The 18,984-nt window shown below is 38.0% G+C and overlaps 1 protein-coding gene across 1 annotated transcript in view; it reads left to right on the top strand.

Moving 5' to 3' along the window:
* The window catches only part of metro (membrane palmitoylated protein 7-like protein metro), a 456,631-nt gene that overhangs the window by 157,428 nt on the left and 280,219 nt on the right, over positions 1-18,984 (top strand). Inside the window, exon 6 of the mRNA XM_090408766.1 lies at positions 11,183-11,314. Within this exon, the coding sequence (XP_090264892.1) occupies positions 11,183-11,314 (132 nt within the window). The remainder of the gene's footprint in view (positions 1-11,182; positions 11,315-18,984) is intronic.

Below are 18,984 nucleotides of genomic sequence, written 5' to 3'. Positions count from 1 at the left end.
CTTACATTTTTCCACATTAAATTAATATCCATTTTCCTTAGCCCAGTCCTCCAAACTATCCAAATGATCCTGCAAAATTTTGACATCCTGAGCATTCACTATTGCTCTACCCAACTTTGCATCATCTGCAAACAGATGCACAGTTCCTCTCGGATCCTTTCCTATATCATTAATGAACAAATTAAACAGTAGTGGTCCAAGAAGAGAACCCTGTGGTACACCACTAGTCACAGGCCGTCTTTTGGACTCTACTCCTGAATAAACCACTCTCTGATATCTCTCCATCAACCACCCTCTTATCCATCTCACCAACCCTATATCTATTCTCATATGCTGCAGTTTACTGATTAGAATTCCATGTGTTATCCTATCAAAGTCTTTAGCATGGTCCACTAGAATCACTGTAAACCCATTACCCTTATCCAGTTCAGCCATCAGTGTGTTATAGAACCTGAGCAAGTTACTGAGGCATGATCTATCCTTCACAAAACCATGCTGTCCCCTACAGTATCCCATTTTCATCTATCCAATCTTGTATTTTCCTCTTGACTATTTTCTCCAAGACCTTGACAACAATTCCTGACATGCTGATTGGCTGGTAATTTTCAACAGCAGTCATGGAACCCCCTTTATGCAGTGGAACTATTTTCCCCTCTTTCCACCCCTTGGGACTAACCCGGACCCGAGAATCAAATTAAACAAAATGGTCAAGGGCACTGACAATTCTTTAGCTTCACGTATGACACGAACTGGTATACCATCCAATCCCGCAGATGAATTGACAACGAGGTTTTGTAATAGACAATTCACCTGCACTTCATTCACTACAATTCCAGTATAAGCTGCTGGTTCTTCCATTTTTGCAATGTCATCACCTGGATGATATACTCTTGCAAAGTGCTCACTCAGTAATTCTACTATATCAACTGATTCGGTTACCTCCCTACCATCAGCATGCTTTAAAATCAATCTGCTGTATACTTTTTTCTTTTACTTGCAACATATTGGAAAAAGCTGTTTGGGATTCTCTTTAGCCTGCATGGCTAATGTTCTTTCGTAATCTGCTTTTGCTTTTCTTACCACACTTGTTACCCTTCTGGCCTGGGCTTTATACCGTTCATGTGCCTGCAGGTCATCTTTCTCCTTAAATTCCCTCCACAGTTGTTTCTTTTTTTGCAGCTCAAGCTTAATGGTGTTATTCATCCATTTAATCCCTGCTTGATTTATTATTCACACTCTAGGTATACAGTCAGCCATTGCCTCCTGCAAACACTTCTTAACCGCCTCCCATGCACTATCAACATCCAGCCCTTGCAGATTTACATGCCATGGCACCGAACCAATCAAACTTCTAAGTTTGTCATACTTACCAGCACGATAATTCGACCTATACCCTGTCTTAATTGTAAATTCCACATCTTTAGCCACCTCCCAAGTCAAGACCCTACGATCTCTCTCACCAATTGGTGGAAATGTGGTCATATTCGTTACAGTCAAATCCTCAGACGCAACTAAGCACTCTCTGGTCCCTAGTATTTTCCATTACATGCTATCGCAGATCTTTATCCCTTAATAACAGCATAAAATCCAATTCCTTCCTCTCATGTGTCCTCTCCTCCTTCCAATTAATGTTACCATAGTTGAAATCTCCCATAATAATTACCCCTCCTTCCACTCATTTCTTCTATTTGCTTGTGCATACTATCTCCACCATCTTTTCCATCACCTGGTCTATAGCAGCACCCAATTGTATATTTTGTTCTGCTAGCCTCAAATCTCATACCAAATGGCCTCAAATGTGCTCTTTTCTTTATCCTGCAATTCAACTTCTATTCTCCTTGGCTGCAGCTCATCAGCTATCATCAACAATACTCCTCCCCCCATTTTATTCTCCTTGTCATTCCTGAACACGCTATACCCATCGCATTCAATCCCACTAGCTATATCATCTTGAGTCAGCCATGTTTCACTAATGCCATTAACCTGTGGTCTGGAAGTGCCAACCAAGGCCAAAAATTCTTCCTTCTTGTTCCTTATGCTCCTAGCATTAGTATACATGAATTGCAGAAGCCCGTTAATCCCATCCCTACCTCGATGCCTTATACTAACTATCCCATTCTGATTTGTTATCCTTCTTATTCTGGCATATTATACTCATTCATACACTCAGCTGCCTCCCTAAGGTCTGTATATCTACCCCCCCCCTTAATAACTCTAGTTTCCCTGATTCTGCACATCCACTTCATTCAACAACAACACTTTTTCAAGTCTCCTTACACCAAATCCATTGAAATGCAAACGTCCATCTTATATAGATCCTTTTGCCCATTGAACTCGCTCCACACGTCCACAAATTCCACAAAACTCATCCTGCATAACCCGCGCATAAAGTCATTAGCAAGTATGGCCCTCCTTCTAGACTCTTCACTGTCATACCGTGGCAACAGACTAACCATACTAACTCTCTCACTCTTCTCTTTTGCTACCTCAAACAATTCCTTCAGGTCCTCTATCATATCCATTTTATCTCCTTTCAAATCATTCGTACCTGCCACGACTATCATTTCTTTCACCCTTTGCTTTTGCTCCCTAATAGACTCATGTTCTTAATGGTCGCACCAGGTTGGTACGATTTTGTCAAATTTTCAACTATCACACCTCATACTAACGAATCTCCATACCGCTCAACTGTGCGATCTCAATAATCTCATTATCGCAGCAATTCTCTGTGTTACCTTCACCACCTTTGCAATATGTCCCTTGAATTTCAGGTTTCTATCAATCATCAACCCCAGATCTCTTGTCTCCCCTACTTCCTCCAGTATATCTCCTTTAATAGAGTATGCAGCGTCCTATCGATGTGTCCCAAACCTCAAGACCTTACATTTTGCTGCATTAAACCGATACCTCCATTCATTTGCCCATCTATTCCAGTTTATTCAAATCCTCTTGCAGGATTACCACATGCACTGTTACTAATAACCCTTCCCAGCCTTCACATCATCTGCAAGCAACTGAATATCCTCCTGCAATCAGTTGACAATGTCAATGATATAAAGGTTAAACAATACAGATCCCAGTACTGAATCCTGTGGGACCCACTTGTAACCTTCCACCTCCTTGATATTGCTCCCCCATACACAACTCTCTCTGATACCTATTGGGCAGCCAATCCTGAATCCAGTTGTCCAACCTGACATCCAATCCCACATGCTGCAACTTAAATATCAGCTTATCATGTGGCACTCTGTCGAATGCCTTCACTAAATCCAAGAAAATGCAGTATATGTCTTTCCCTCGTCTACTGCTCTTGTAACTTGATTATAAAAGGCTAGCATATTACTAAAACAAGAGTGCCCCCTCGTAAATCCATATTGATTCACACAGATAACATTACCCTCATCTGCCCAATGTTGTGTATGGTCCCTAACTAATTTCTCCAAGATTTTAACAACTACTGATGACACACATACTGGCCAATAATTAGACAATTTCAGTCTGCTACCGCCCTTATGCAATGGCACCATCTTACCTTCCTTCCATTTCCTGGGCACCTTTCCCGTAGCCAGACTTTGATTGAAAAGCCAGGTCAAAGGAGCTGTGAGTTCCTTAGCACATTCTCTCAAAACTCGTGAAATACTATCCAGTCCCACAGCTGTACTGACATCCAGAGTACTCAGTATTTGGAACACATTCTCCGGCTGCACCTCTAAACCTCGAACCTGCCCTATCCCTCTAGTATTAAAATTTACTCCTCCAGGATGAAATACACCAATAAAGTGTTCATTGCCCAATTCCAATATGTCCTCTGCATCAGTCACTCTATTCCCATTTTTATCCTACAATGTCATTCTTCCACAATCATTTCTCCTCCTACTGGCCACATAGCTAAAAAATTCCCTAGCATTTTCTTTGGATCTTAGGGTCAATCTCTTCTCATATTCCAGTTTTGCCTTCCTTTCCATACTAGTCACTCTCCTGACCTGTGTCTTATATTCTTCATGCATCTGCTCTTCACCTGTCTCCTTATATCTCTTCCATAGCCTCTTTTTCACATGCAGCTCCTGTTTAATATTGTTTGTTATCCACTTTACACCAAATTGTCTCCTCTTCTTCACTTGTGGAATACAGTTTACTATTGCTGCTAACAAATATTCCTTCACAATTTCCTAAGCGCTAATGATATCCCAGCCTTCCAATTCCTCCCTCTATGAAACTCCCTTAAGTTGATGTCTAAGAATATTATAATCTCCTGCCTTATAATTCTACGTACGCTCCCATCTCTTTGATGCTCCTGCATGTCTATTCATCTTCCAAGTCAAAACCACATGGTCACTCTCTCCAACTGGTGGGAGAGATGTCATCTCAGTTATCAACTCTTCTGATGCTATGACCAAATCCAAAACTCTTGAACCTCTTGCTCCCTCTATTACATGTTGCCTAAGATATTTGTCTCTCAAGAATTCTAGAAATTCCATTCCCTTATTGCTACATGCATCTTCTTCTCCCCAATTTATACTGCTGTAGTTAAAATCTCTCATAACAATCATTCTTCTTGCACTTGCCAAGCTCAACTGTCTGAACATCTCCTAGTCTCTACCCTCTGTGCTCCTTGGTTTGTAGCAACACCCCACTAAATATCCCATCTTGCCTATCTCTACCTCACACCATATGCTTTCAAAATCATTAGTGTCACTGCTTTCCAAAGCCTCCACTTTTAGAGGACATAAGTCGTCACTTATCATAAGCGGTACTCCACCACCACGCTTTCCCTTTCTATCCTGCCGAAAAATGCTGTACCCTGCTACTTCTATTCCTGTTATTATATCCTCTTCTGTCAACCACGTCTCAGTGATCCCAATAGTCTGGCCAGGCTGATGCTGTCAGCGCAACCAATTCCTCTCCTTTATTCCAGATACTCCTGGTGTATTAAGTATAAAAATGCCACTATTCTATACCCAGCATTATCCCCTCTAGACTCCACTGGGCTTGTCGCTACCTGATGTTGTCCCCCCTTCTCCCAAGTACCCTTTTCCACAAGAGGCCACCCCTGCTACCATCCACCTTGGGCATTCTAGTTTCCCTGCATTGATACACTGACTCGTTCAGAACAACAATCTCTCCAGATGCCTACGTCCTTCCTCATTCAAATGCAAGCGGTCTCTCGCATGCAATTCCTCTCTGTCCTCAAACGCTCTTCAAGCATCCACATGTTGTTTATTATTTTAACGGTATAATAGAACACAGAAACTAAGTAAATAATTGATTTATTAACTTGATGCTGATATTTCGCTGGTATTATAACCAGCATCTTCAGAGCACAAAAACACTGTTTGTCACAATACGCGAGACTAAAACAACATGGTGTACATTAACAAAATTGTAGCAGCAACACAAAGACTAGAGTCCTGATTTTGGCGCCCTCTATCTGGAAAAAAAAAAAAAAAAAAAAAAACGCTATCATATATTGCTAGAGTCCTAGAAAAGTGCTAGTTTTTCCTTAATATGACTGTCTCCCAGATCTTCGGCAAGTTAATACAGCCATATTTGTTGAGATTTGGAGTGTGTTTTAGGGCTTCTGTCGCCTCTAAGAACAATCTCTCTGATTTATATGGGTTTCTGTGTAGTACTTTTGTGTTTTTCCAGTTGATCCTGTGTGCAGGGGTATCCAGAGCATGGTCTGGCAGGCCCGACTTCCCATAATGATATTTCCGGACGTATCGTTTATGTTCGCTGATGCGGATATTCACAGTTCTTCCTGTTTGATCGTAGTAGGCTTGATTGCATGAGCAGGGTACTTGGTAGACTCCTGGATGTGATAAAGGAGGAATGCTGTCCTTGGGTGAGCGGATGAGGGTGGCTAATTTGCTACATGGTCTGAATGTAGTGCGTAGTTTATGTTTAATGAGAATTCTTGAGATCTTTTCGGATGTGCCTTTAATGTAAGGGATGGTGACTGTTTTGTTGTAGTTCTCTGTGGTGGATGGTGGGAGGGGTTTCTTAGGAGTGTTTAGTATTTTGTTTATTTTTTGTGGATTGTAGCCGTTGGCCAAGAAGGTGTGGCGTAAGTGAGTCAGTTCAGCAGTAAGAGCCTTGTCATTTGAACAGATTGCTCTCGCTCTATGGGTTAGCGTTTTTAATATGCCATATTGTTGAGAAGGATGATGGTGTGATTGTTTGTGTAAGTATCTGCCTGTATGTGTGGGTTTTCTGAAAACTGAAAATGATAAGGAACCATCTGGGAGACGTGTGATGAGTGTATCCAGGAAGGGCAGACAGTTGTTGGCTTCCGGTTCCATAGTAAAGTGGATTTTTGGGTGTTGGCTATTTAAATGTGCTAAGAATGTTTTCAATGTCTCAGGGCCATGTAGCCAAAGTGTTGGTTTGAGAGTGGCTGTATTGATTGCTTGTTTTTCCAGGTGTTCTATGTAAAAGTTGGCTAGGGGGGGAGAAAGGGGGGAGCCCATGGCTGTCCCATCAATTTGTTTGTATATTTTCCCTTTCCATGTGAAATATCCTGCATGTATTGTGAATTTGAATAGTTCAAATATATCAGGGGGGAAGTGTGACTTCAGTAGATTGAGGGTTTCTATTAGTGGTACATTTGTGAATAGTGAAGTGATGTCAAAGCTTACTATTAAGTCTGAGCTTTTTAGGGTGAGGTGTTGTAAGATGCTTTTTAGGTGTGCTGAATTTTTGATAAAGGAGGGAGAATTGTTAGTGAGAGTGGCTAGTAGCTTTGCTAAATGTCTAGCCAGTTTGTATGTGGGACTATTTATACTGTCCACAATTGGGCGTAGGGGTGTGCCTGGTTTGTGAATTTTTGGTGATCCATAGATCCTCGGTGTTCTAACATGGAAGGGTTTGAGTTTGTTAACTGTGTCTTTGGGCCAGGAAGTGACTTTTTTTAATAATTTTCGTGCCTTATTCTTTTGTGTGTTGGTGGGATTGCGATCTATAATTTTGTATGTTGACTGATCTTGTAATAGTGTGTGCATTTTGTTTTCATATTCAGTTGTGTCCATCACCACGGTTGCATTTCCTTTGTCTGCTTTTGTTATGGTAATCTGGCTGTTGTTGTGTAGCTCTTTTATAGCAATGAATTCCTTATGTGGGATATTACTTTTTGGAGGCTTGGACTTGATTAGGATGTTGGCCACATCTAAACGTATGTTGTTAGCTATTGTTGGAGGCAGGTCGTAAATTCCTCGTTCGATGGACGCCATTATTTCGGCTTTTGGAACTTGCTTGGGAGTTATGGCAAAGTTGTGCCCTCGACTTAAAGCAGTTGTGGCTTCTTTGATTAAGGTGAGCGACGATAGATTCACAACGACGAGGTCTTGTTGTAATTGCGGTCGTTGTATGGTGTTCCGTACAACGACCGCAATTACAACATACAACGACCGTTGTATGGTGTTCCGTTGTTGTAGATTTTCGAACTTCTTTTGGTGCCGGTTTTTAACTCTGTCGAATTCTTTTTTTGCCGTTGCGTCGGTGATGTTCTCTAAGATCTGCCAAAGTTCAGTATTTAGAATATTATGCAGTGATTCTCGTAATGCGCTGATGGTTGTATTTGCTTGTGCTAATTCCCGGCGAGTGGTGTTAATTTGTTCGCGTAAAAGCGCTACACTCGCTCGTTTATAGATGCGTTGGGCTTTGGCCGAGTGAAACTTGTTTTTGATTTTAAAACAGTTCGGTATTAATTTGGTGTCTCGGCACCTCTTTAAGAAGGCTAACCTGTTTAGTTGCCGCGCCAATTTCAACTTCCACTTACCATATCGTCGTGTCTTGCGTACGATATCGTCTCCGTGAAGAATCCTTAAACGTGTGGACAGACTTATGTGTTCGTCGAACATGTTGTTTATTATTTTAACGGTATAATAGAACACAGAAACTAAGTAAATAATTGATTTATTAACTTGATGCTGATATTTCGCTGGTATTATAACCAGCATCTTCAGAGCACAAAAACACTGTTTGTCACAATACGCGAGACTAAAACAACATGGTGTACATTAACAAAATTGTAGCAGCAACACAAAGACTAGAGTCCTGATTTTGGCGCCCTCTATCTGGGAAAAAAAAAAAAAAAAAAAAAAAAAAAAAACGCTATCATATATTGCTAGAGTCCTAGAAAAGTGCTAGTTTTTCCTTAATATGACTGTCTCCCAGATCTTCGGCAAGTTAATACAGCCATATTTGTTGAGATTTGGAGTGTGTTTTAGGGCTTCTGTCGCCTCTAAGAACAATCTCTCTGATTTATATGAGTTTCTGTGTAGTACTTTTGTGTTTTTCCAGTTGATCCTGTGTGCAGGGGTATCCAGAGCATGGTCTGCTAGGCCCGACTTCCCATAATGATATTTCCGGGAAGAACTGTGAATATCCGCATCAGCGAACATAAACGATACGTCCGGAAATATCATTATGGGAAGTCGGGCCTAGCAGACCATGCTCTGGATACCCCTGCACACAGGATCAACTGGAAAAACACAAAAGTACTACACAGAAACCCATATAAATCAGAGAGATTGTTCTTAGAGGCGACAGAAGCCCTAAAACACACTCCAAATCTCAACAAATATGGCTGTATTAACTTGCCGAAGATCTGGGAGACAGTCATATTAAGGAAAAACTAGCACTTTTCTAGGACTCTAGCAATATATGATAGCGTTTTTTTTTTTTTTTTTTTTTTTTCCCAGATAGAGGGCGCCAAAATCAGGACTCTAGTCTTTGTGTTGCTGCTACAATTTTGTTAATGTACACCATGTTGTTTTAGTCTCGCGTATTGTGACAAACAGTGTTTTTGTGCTCTGAAGATGCTGGTTATAATACCAGCGAAATATCAGCATCAAGTTAATAAATCAATTATTTACTTAGTTTCTGTGTTCTATTATACCGTTAAAATAATAAACAACATGTTCGACGAACACATAAGTCTGTCCACACGTTTAAGCATCCACATGTTCGAGTCCTCTCTTCTGACACATTCTAGCTATTATGTTATTCAATATTACTGCTGTTCTGCTCAGCTCGTCACAATCATCATACCTAGGCAACATGCACACTATCTTTCCTCTCTGCGTCTTCTTTTGTACTATCTCATATCTCTTGCTGCCCAATTTACATTACCTCTCAAGTCATTTGTTCCTACCATCACAATCATCTCATCCACCCTTTCACCCCTCTTAATTGCCATAGCCACACTTTCTGTTGTTCCTCCAGGCAAGCACTCTTCACGCATTCTATCTTGCACACCACTGATCATTGAGTCACCATACATTACATCTCTTACCATTCCCTCTCTTCTACAGTTTCCATTCTCTCCTCTTCTATCATTCCCATAACTCTCTCTCATTCCCTCTCTTCTACTGTTCCCATTTTCTCCTCTTCTATCATTCCTATGCCTCTCTCTCATTCCCTGTCTTCTACTGTTTTTATATTCTCCTATTCTATCATTCCCAAACCCCTCTCTCATTTCCTCTCTCCTCTTCTGTCATTCCCAAACCTCTCTCTCATTCCCTCTCTCCTACTGTTTCTATTCTCTCCTCTTTTATCATTCCCAAAACTTTCTCTCACTCTTACTTTGATTCACCTTGCATACATCTCTTCCATTCTCCTAATCTCATCTTTCATACTTCTCATCTTGTTCACAAGATATTCCACCTCCTCTTTCAGCTCATCTATCCCTCTCTATAAGTTAGTCACTCTTACTCGCTATTCATTTACCTAATCAAAACCATCTCCGTAAACTTCACCGTCATTCAAGCCTTCTACACTCCCGGCTCTTATTTTCTCATTCACACTTCACTCGTCATTCTCTCCTATCACACTACTTGTCTCCCGTTTGTCATTCTCTCCTATCGCACTACTCGTCTCTCAACATTCGTTTCCTGTCCCTGAAGCAACTAGGTTGGTTATCGATATATCTAATTCATTAATTTCCTCCCATTGTCTGCATTTTGCACATATATGCACTCTCCCTTCTCTCAACCGCCACATATCCAACTCCTGGGAAGCATACTGCCGCAATCACTGCATGCCACAAAGTCCTTTATTATTATATTACGTATATTAGAGTTCTTAAATGGCGGAGGACTCGGTGACACGCCATTTGTGATTGCGGTTAGGTCCACCATCATTCCTTACTGCCAAGTACGTAATTACTAAACTAATTGCTAAAAAATATATATGAACACTGTATCACAGATATATATATATATAAATAAATAAATGCTAAATATAAACACACATATATAAATATAACACTATATTCAACGCTATATACTATACTAGATAGCGAAAACTTCTCTTCCACCGCAATGCTGCCAACTGTGACCTCACCTTCTCAGTAACCCAACGAAACTCGGTAACGGTGAAACTCTAAAAGAAAACCACTAAATAACACTTGTGTTACTGAGAAAAAAAAATGCAGCACAATTCACAAAAGAATTCACACTACACACTGTTTAAAAAACACTTTTCCCTACCACCGCTCAAATCTTCAGCTACCCTAGCGCCTCCCATTAGAGATGATAAAGGTGACATGAAAACTGGAGAAAAAGATATCCTGAAAGTATTGGAATTCTTTAAGGATATCAGTGATAGCACAGTGGTAAAAAAAAACACTTTGACCAGGCATGCAATCAGGAGTACATATCCATATTTGAAGTAGAAAAAAACCATTAAAAGCCTGAAATGTGAGATGGCAGTGGGAGTATATGATATAATTCTTAAATAAAAATTGTAAATGAAACAATCAGTGGCAGCACAGTAGTAAAAAAACAGCAACAGGCATGCAATCAGGAATACATATCCATACTTGAAGTAGAAAAGCCACAAACCTGAAATGTGAGAAGGCAGTAGGAGTAGATGATATTCAACCAGAAATGCTCAAGTATGGAGGTATAAAAGTCTTACAGTGGCTGCACTGCATAGTTCAGAAGGTGTAGGCATTGGGACAAATTCCAGATGATTGGGGTAGTGCTTTCATATAGTATCATATATAAAAAGGGAAATAAAACTGAATATTAGAATTGCAGAGGTATTTATGTACTGAGTGTTCCTGGTAGGGAAATACCTCTTTAATACCTCTAAAATATTTTTCTTGTTTTTATCTTAACTACATTAATTTTTTCTTAAATAGTATTATAAGCAGTTGCTCTGTCTTATTTTCTCATATTAGGCTTTACTAGATACGCATGACCAAGTAGCAAGAAAAGAATTTCTACCTACTCTTCCTGAAGTCCCACATGAAGTAGAAGAGGATGAAGAAACTGTTAAAATTGTTCAACTTGTCAAAAGCAACGAACCACTGGTAATTATTTAAAAAAAAAGTCCTAATGTGTTATGACTTTCAAAGCAAAATTAAGAATCTGAAATTAAGAAATAGTAATTATTTAAAACAAAGTCCTAATGTTTTATGACTTTCAAAGTAAAATTAAGAATCTGTATTGATTCTCAATATAAATTCTCTGTCTTGCTTGAGCTAATTGGTTTCTGAATAGTTGTGTTATAACACAACTTGTAGCTTTATTAATTTATGGAATCAATTTTTTAATAATCAGAAATTGGTTAATGGGCAAAATAATATCTAATTGCTAGTGGATTTGTTTAGACTATGACTATAAAATACATAACAGTAATAAATATTTTGATTTAACACCAAAATAAATTTGACAGTTGGAATTGGCAGGTATGCTACTCAGTATATGTATGTATAGCACTGTGTATGGTACTCAGAGTAATAATTTAAGTGTTTCATAATATAGTGTTTTGCCAGCCTTGTTGGCTGAGTGATTAGTGTATTCGCTCTCCAGCCAAAAAATGTGCAGATTCAAATCCCTTCATGTTCATGGATGTTTGTGAGTGTCTCTGAAAATACTAGTGATGATGGGCAATAAATGGCATTGGTGTAGATGATGCGGTTCACTGTAGTAAGTGTACTTATTTATGATGAGGAGTGTATTTATTCATGCTTTTAGTATTTATCTACATATACACTAGTATCCAAAACCTAGTGCTAAACACTATTTCTGAAGATTACAAATTCATATGAATCAGCTTGTGACAATTTGTATAACTGATGATTTTGAGTTGAAAGCAGGTGCACATTCAAATTTTCGAATTGTCTGCAAAGGGATCACACTGTACCACTCAACAGGATAAAAGGCAAAAGGTTGTGCTAAGATTTCAAAATGTCTAGTGTCTCAAAAATATCATCTAGATGAATTCACACAAGCAAGAATTATTAGAAAACTTGAAGAAGGCTGCAGAATTACTGATTTTGCAAGAGAGTTTGGAATCTCACATAACATTCTATCCAGGCTCTGGGCATTGTTTCAAATCAGTGGAATGTGTTCCAGACATTTGCTAAGAGGTCATCCTCACTCTATGACAGAGCATAAACACAGATTTTTGATTATAACAACAAAATGTAATTAATGCATGCAGTCGGTCAGCTTGCAAGTTGGCTCCATTCGAGCACAGGTACGTGGATATCTTGACAAACTCAGACAGGATGTGTGTGACAAGTAGGCCTATACATCTGAAGGCCAGTAGTCAGTGTCCCTCTATCTACAGCGTGGTGTTGTATTCATAAAAATTGGGCAAGACACCAATGAGCTAATGTACTCTTCTCAGATAAGAGTCGTTTTAGTCTTTCTTCCAATTCAAGATGACACTTGATCTAGCATGAAAGTGGTACTGCTTACCATCGCAAGAATGCCCTTGAAAGGGATAGATACTGGGATGCTGGTGTGGGGAGGCATTATGCTTAATAGTTGCACTGAGCTGCAAGTGCTGGAAAGAAAGGACTGACTGGTGAATGTTATTGCAATGAAGTTCTTGTTCTGTGGCGGTGGTGTAGGCGAAGAATTCATTTTTATGGATGACAATTTGATGTTTTAAGGATACTTGTGACATAAAGACTGAATAATATAAGCACGTAAACACAAGAATGATATTTAATTAAACAAATATTCCGGTCTGGAAATAGCAGACCATCTTCAGTGGCACTACAAGAACAGTTTTAAAAAAAATACAAGGTGGAATTCTAACAATAGATCATTTAAAAATAGAACAAGCTGTGTGATGTTATATCACTAAGTATTAAAGGGAATATTTTTAAGCAGAGACATGATTGAAATCAAGATATTAATTAATAATATTAAATAACATAAAATTAATATGAATTAATGAGTTATCCTGATTAAACTTTCCCAGATTTTTGATATAGATATACAGTCATTCCGATTCAATTTAGGACGATGGAGCAAGGCCTCTACGCTTTCTTTGAATAAACATTCAAATTTATAACAGGATTTATGTAAGAGGCAAGTTTTTGACCAAAGGATGTTGTAGTTAGTTTCAATCCCGTTGAAATAATTTTACAACAAACCTGAAAAATCTGGATTGGCTCAGTACAGAATTGAAACTAACCACAACATCCTTTGGTCAAAAACTTGCTCTTACATAGATCCCATTATAAATTTGAACGTTTATTCAAAGAAAGCATAGAGACCTTACTCCATCGTCCTAACCTGAATCGGAATGACTGTATATATCTATATCAAAAATCTGGGAAAGTCTAATCAGGATAACACTCATTAATTCATATTAATTTTATGTTATTTAATATTATTAATTAATATCTTTATTTCAATCATGTCTCTGCTTAAACATATTCCCTTTAATACTTAGTGATATAACATCACGTGGCTTGTTCTATTTTTAAATGATCTATTGTTAGTATTCCACCTTGTATATTTTTTAAAACTGTTGTTGTAGTGCCACTGAAGATGGTCTGCTATTTCCAGACTGAAATATTTGGTTAATTAAATATCTTTCTTGTGTTTACGTGCTTATATTATTCATGGATGGCAATGCTACATCACATTGTACACGAGCAGTGCAGATACTTCTGGAGATGGAATATATTAAGTTAATTGAGTGGTCAGTATGCTCCTCAGATCTCAACCCCATAGAACATGGTTGAGATGCAATAGAGAGAGAGGAGACCTCCACATAGCCTTTAAAGGAATGCAGAGAATCAACCAGGGCTTTTGACCTAATGACCAATTCTTACCTTCTCATGGTGCACCCTGTTGGGTATCTACCTGGATACTGAACGAATAAGGATGGGCTGGCAGTTTAGGATTTAGCTGACCAAATTGTATTCTTATTGGCTTAAACCATAAGATAAAATGATGGTACAACATAACAGAATTTCATGCCGGCTGGAACGTCACCCAGTTAAACAAGGCCCTGTTGTTTTTGCCAGGGAACCAGGGTGAACAGCAGAAATCAGATACTGGAACAAATCCTAAAACACACCCCCATCTCAACATCAGCAGAGTTCAAGACCAGTACTATCAACATAATAAGCCTCAATGGCAAAGAAATGGAGCTAGCTAAGGAATTGGATAAGTACCAGATCAACATGATACGGGTGACTATCACGTTGAAACAAAAACTGAAAAGACTGAAACAAAAAAGACAAAAACTGGTGTGATCTTTCTGAGCAATAAATACAAAATGTTATATTCAGGCAAGGACAATCAAGGAAAAGGAGGAGTAGCCATAGTATTCAACACTAAATATGAGGATAATCTTCTTGAATGGGAGGCAATCTCAAGTAGAGTGATGTAGGCAAATATAAGCATGGAGAACTGGACAGCAAGACTTATTTGTGCTTATGGTCTGACAGAAGGTTCTACTAAGGTAGAAGTGGAGGAATTTTTTTGAGTATTTAGAGAAAGCAACTGATATAATGAAAAATGGGGATCTAAATAGCAGAGTAGGAAATGATTGTCAGACATACAAAAATATTTTAGGAAAATTTGAAGAAAAGAGCAAAGCTCATAATAATGGCAAATACCTGTTGGATTTCTACTCAGGACATGGAATGGTTATTACTAACACAATGTTCCAACATAAAAATGTGCACAAATTCACATGGAGAGAAGAGGTAAGAAATAAGAAAAGTCTCATTTGACTATGTTATTGTTGATAGTGATATTATCTCCCTGGTGCAGGACACTAGAGTATACAGAGGATTTGAAATTGGAAGTGATCACCATTTAGTCTTGAGCAGGATAAAATTGAATTTCATATCGAAAATAAGAACATATAAGAAAGTTTTAAAGTGAATTAAAATTCAGCAGCTCAGCTCTCAGATGTGAACTGTAGACTAAAATACACAAACATCATTCAAGAAAAAATGAAAGAGTTTGAGAAGAGGAACAACCTTGGAGATTCAGTGGAAAGACCAGAAGAAAATGCTGATTGATTCAGCCAGAGAGGCATTTGGTGAGGTTTTTTCTGGAAGGATAGAAAAATCAAAACTCCATGGTGGACACAGAAAGTTATAGAGCCAGTGAAGGAAAAAAAGAAAGCATATCAAACGTTCCTGGCAAATAAGTCACCTTGTGCTCTTAGAGAACATGGAGACAAATGTAAGAAAGCTAAACACTGTAAAACTAGCTAAACAAAAGTCATGGGAAGATTTTGGTAAGAATATAGAAAATAAATATCAAGAAGGTGGCAAGATATTCTGGAAGTTGTTGAAGAAGCTCAGAAATGGAGGAAACAGTGCTCTAAAAGGAATTAGAGATGATAAAGGTGACATGAAAACTGGTAAGAAAGATATCCTTGAAGTATGGAGTAATTCAAAAAATTGCTAAATTAAAGAATCAGTGTCAGCACAGTAGTAAAAAAACACCAACTGGCATGCAGTCAGGAATTCATATCCATATTTGAAGTAGAAAAAGCCATCAAAAGATTGAAATGTGGGAATGCAGCAGGTGTAGATAATATATAACCTGAAATGCTCAAGTATGAAGGGATAAGTCTTTAAGTGGCTGCACTGTATAGTTCAGAAGGCCTCGACAGAGGGATGAATTCTGGATGATTGGAGTAGAGCTCTCATAGTACCATATATAAAAAGGAAATAAAACAATGTGAGAATTACAGATGTATTTCTCCACTGAAATGGCAATGTGTTACCATAAGTCTTACCAGAGTGTTTCTGGTATGACTTATGTAAGTGAACTCGAGAAATGGTTGAGAAGGATTGTGGAAGGGAAGCTTGGTGAAGAACAAGCTGTTTCAGGCCAAATAGAGGTTGTCAGAATCAGATTTTCACTTTACGACAAATAGTTGAAAAATCATGGGAATATAACTAATATCTGTAGTTAAGTTTTGTAGAGCTAGAAAAGGCATATGACAAGGTGCCAAGAGAGAAGTTATTCAAAACACTACAGTTGTATGTAGTCAGTGGGGCATTATATCAAGCAATATTTAGTCTTTATTTGAGTTGTAAGTCAGCATTTAGAATTGAAGGAAGTACAAGAAATGGTTTAATTCTGTTGTCAGATACATTATCTTCTCTGTTATTCATTATCTATATGGATCACATTATGAAGGAAAGTGGTATTAAACCTGATATAAAAATTGGGGATGTTAATGTCAGGTGTTTGTTTTATGCGGATGATGTTATACTTCTAAATAAATCCGCTATACTGCAAGATTCCCTGACTGTTGTAATAGATATGGTATGAAAGTCAGCAATAACAAGACAAAGACAATGAAAATTGGCAGAAGCATTGAAAATATCGACTACATTCTGAATGTAGACCCTATGGAACAAGTGAAACATTTCAGCTACTTGGGCATGATTTTTAATGAAGATGGTAAATATTGAAATAGACAACAGAATCAATGAATCTGGTATGGTAGGAAGTCAACTAAATAAATTTTTAATGAATAAGAGAGAAATTAGCCTTAACACTAAATTTGCTGTATACAAGACAGTGTTCAAATCAATTTTAACTAATGGATCTGAATGCTGGGTTAGAAATAAAACACTTGGCCAAAGACTAGAGACTGCAGATGTGAGAGTCCTGAGAGAGATTAGGAGTGTGAACAGATGGTGTCAATGGCAATAGTATATTAAAAACGAGGATATTAGGAAAGAACTTGACAATGTCAGCGTCCAGGAATGTGTCAGCAGAGCTAATCTCAATTGGTATATGGTCACTTAAACAGAATGGGAAAAGAAATATATCAAAACTAGTCCTCTGCCTTGGCAGGAAAAAGATCCAGAGGAAGACCAAAATATAGGCGGATTGATACAGTAAAAAAAAATCTTAGAAAATAGAAATGTTAGATATGAGAATATTGGACATAGAAATATAAGATCTGATAATCTTGACACGTAACAGATTGATTTGGAGGAAAATTGTAGATAGAAAGTTAGTAATGATGTAAATATTTCATTTAGTACTATCATATCCTGTACACTCTTGAGGGTACATGTCAGGAATTTGATGATGCATTGCTGCTCGAAATTCCACTCCAGAAAACAAACAAGGCCTTATCCTTGCTCTGAAGGAGGAGTGGGCCATTTTGCCTCAAGAACTTCTGAATCACTTGGTACTAAATGTACGACATTGTGAGAGCTGCATCGCTGTTCGGAGTAGACATATTCCTTACAGAAATGTCTCTGCATAGTTTTCTGTAAGCACTGTACATTAATTCTTTAACTATGTCCTTAGTAAATTTATAACTTTTGCTAAAAATGTATTGATTGCAATTTAATTTGTACAAAATTTATAACACATTTTTTGTGTAATAATATACGTTATTAATATGCTGGCAATAAATTTATGTCCATGTTTGAGTGTAATCATGAAACTTTTTCGTATTCTGTAAAAATGTAATTCATGCTTAACTTTTGAATATTAGTGTATATCAACTCTATAACATAACACAACAGTGTGGCTACTGATTAGGATGAAAGAAGGAATCTGTTGATGTGTTTCTTGAACAGCTGTAAGGTCATAGTCATTAAGGAAAACAATACAGTTTTCCAAACAACACCCATATACTGTCTAATTCCAAAATAGAATTAGACAGTGTATTGGTGTTGGCTAGTGGTTGCTCCAGTTCTTACATGATTTGAAGAAATTGGAGATATGTTAGTGGCCAGTTGAGCAGAGCACTGCTCATAGAAGTACCTATAGAAACAGTGCAAAAACAGAGCACCTCTTTGGGGGGGGGGGTGACTGAGGAAGGGATCGCCTATTAAGCAAAAATCCCAGGGAGGCTTTGGTTGCACCACCTGAAATGAAGCAGTGAATTGTTGTTGTTGTCTGAATTCCTTTGTGTGTGTGTAAGGGGGGGGGGATTATTTCACTAGGATAATCAGATGTTAAGGACTCGGTGTTTGAATTATAGGAAAATTATAGACAATTATGGAAGATGCAAGGAATAAGAAAAGTCTCATTGACTATGTTATTGTAGACAGTAATGTTTTTCCACTATTTCAGGATACAAGTATACAGAGGATTTGAAATAGGAAGTGATCACCATTTACTGTTGAGCAAGATAAAATTAAACTTTATATTGAAAAAAAAAAAAGGTGTGTAAGAAAGCTTTGAAACGAACAAAAGTTTAACAGCTATTAGATGTGAACTGTACACTCAAATACACAAATGTTATTCAAGAAAAACTGAAAGAGTTTGAAAACAAGAACCATACCTTGGAGATTCAATGGCAAAAAAGAAAACTTTGGTTCAGCCAGAGAGGCACATGGTCAGGTAATCTGCGAGGATAGAAAAATCAGAACTCCATTTGACTCAAGAAGTTAAAGAGGCAGTCAAATAAAAGAAAGCATGTCTAAAGTACCTGGCAAGTAAGTCACCTTGTGCTCTTAGGAAATTCAGAGAAAAATGTAAGAAAGCAATGCATTGTGTAAAATTAGCTAAACAAAAGTCATGAGATGACTTTGGTAAGAACATTTAAAATAAATATCATATGGTGATAAAATATTCTAGAGGCTATTGAAAAAGCCCAGAAATTGAGGAAAGAGTACTGTAAAAGTACAGGCAGCCCTCGGTTTATGGCAGTTCAGTTTACGCCGATTCACAATAACGGCGGATGGCTGCGCTTGCTTTCTTACTGTAGTGTGGTCTGACTGAGAAACGA

Source organism: Typopeltis vanoorti, chromosome 2, assembly GCF_054136105.1.
Source record: "Typopeltis vanoorti isolate ZY-2024b chromosome 2, IOZ_Tvanoo_1.0, whole genome shotgun sequence".
Taxonomy (NCBI): Eukaryota; Metazoa; Arthropoda; class Arachnida; order Uropygi; family Thelyphonidae; genus Typopeltis; species Typopeltis vanoorti.
The sequence above is the reverse complement of the archived record's forward strand: the minus strand, read 5'-3'. Positions and strand labels throughout refer to the sequence as shown.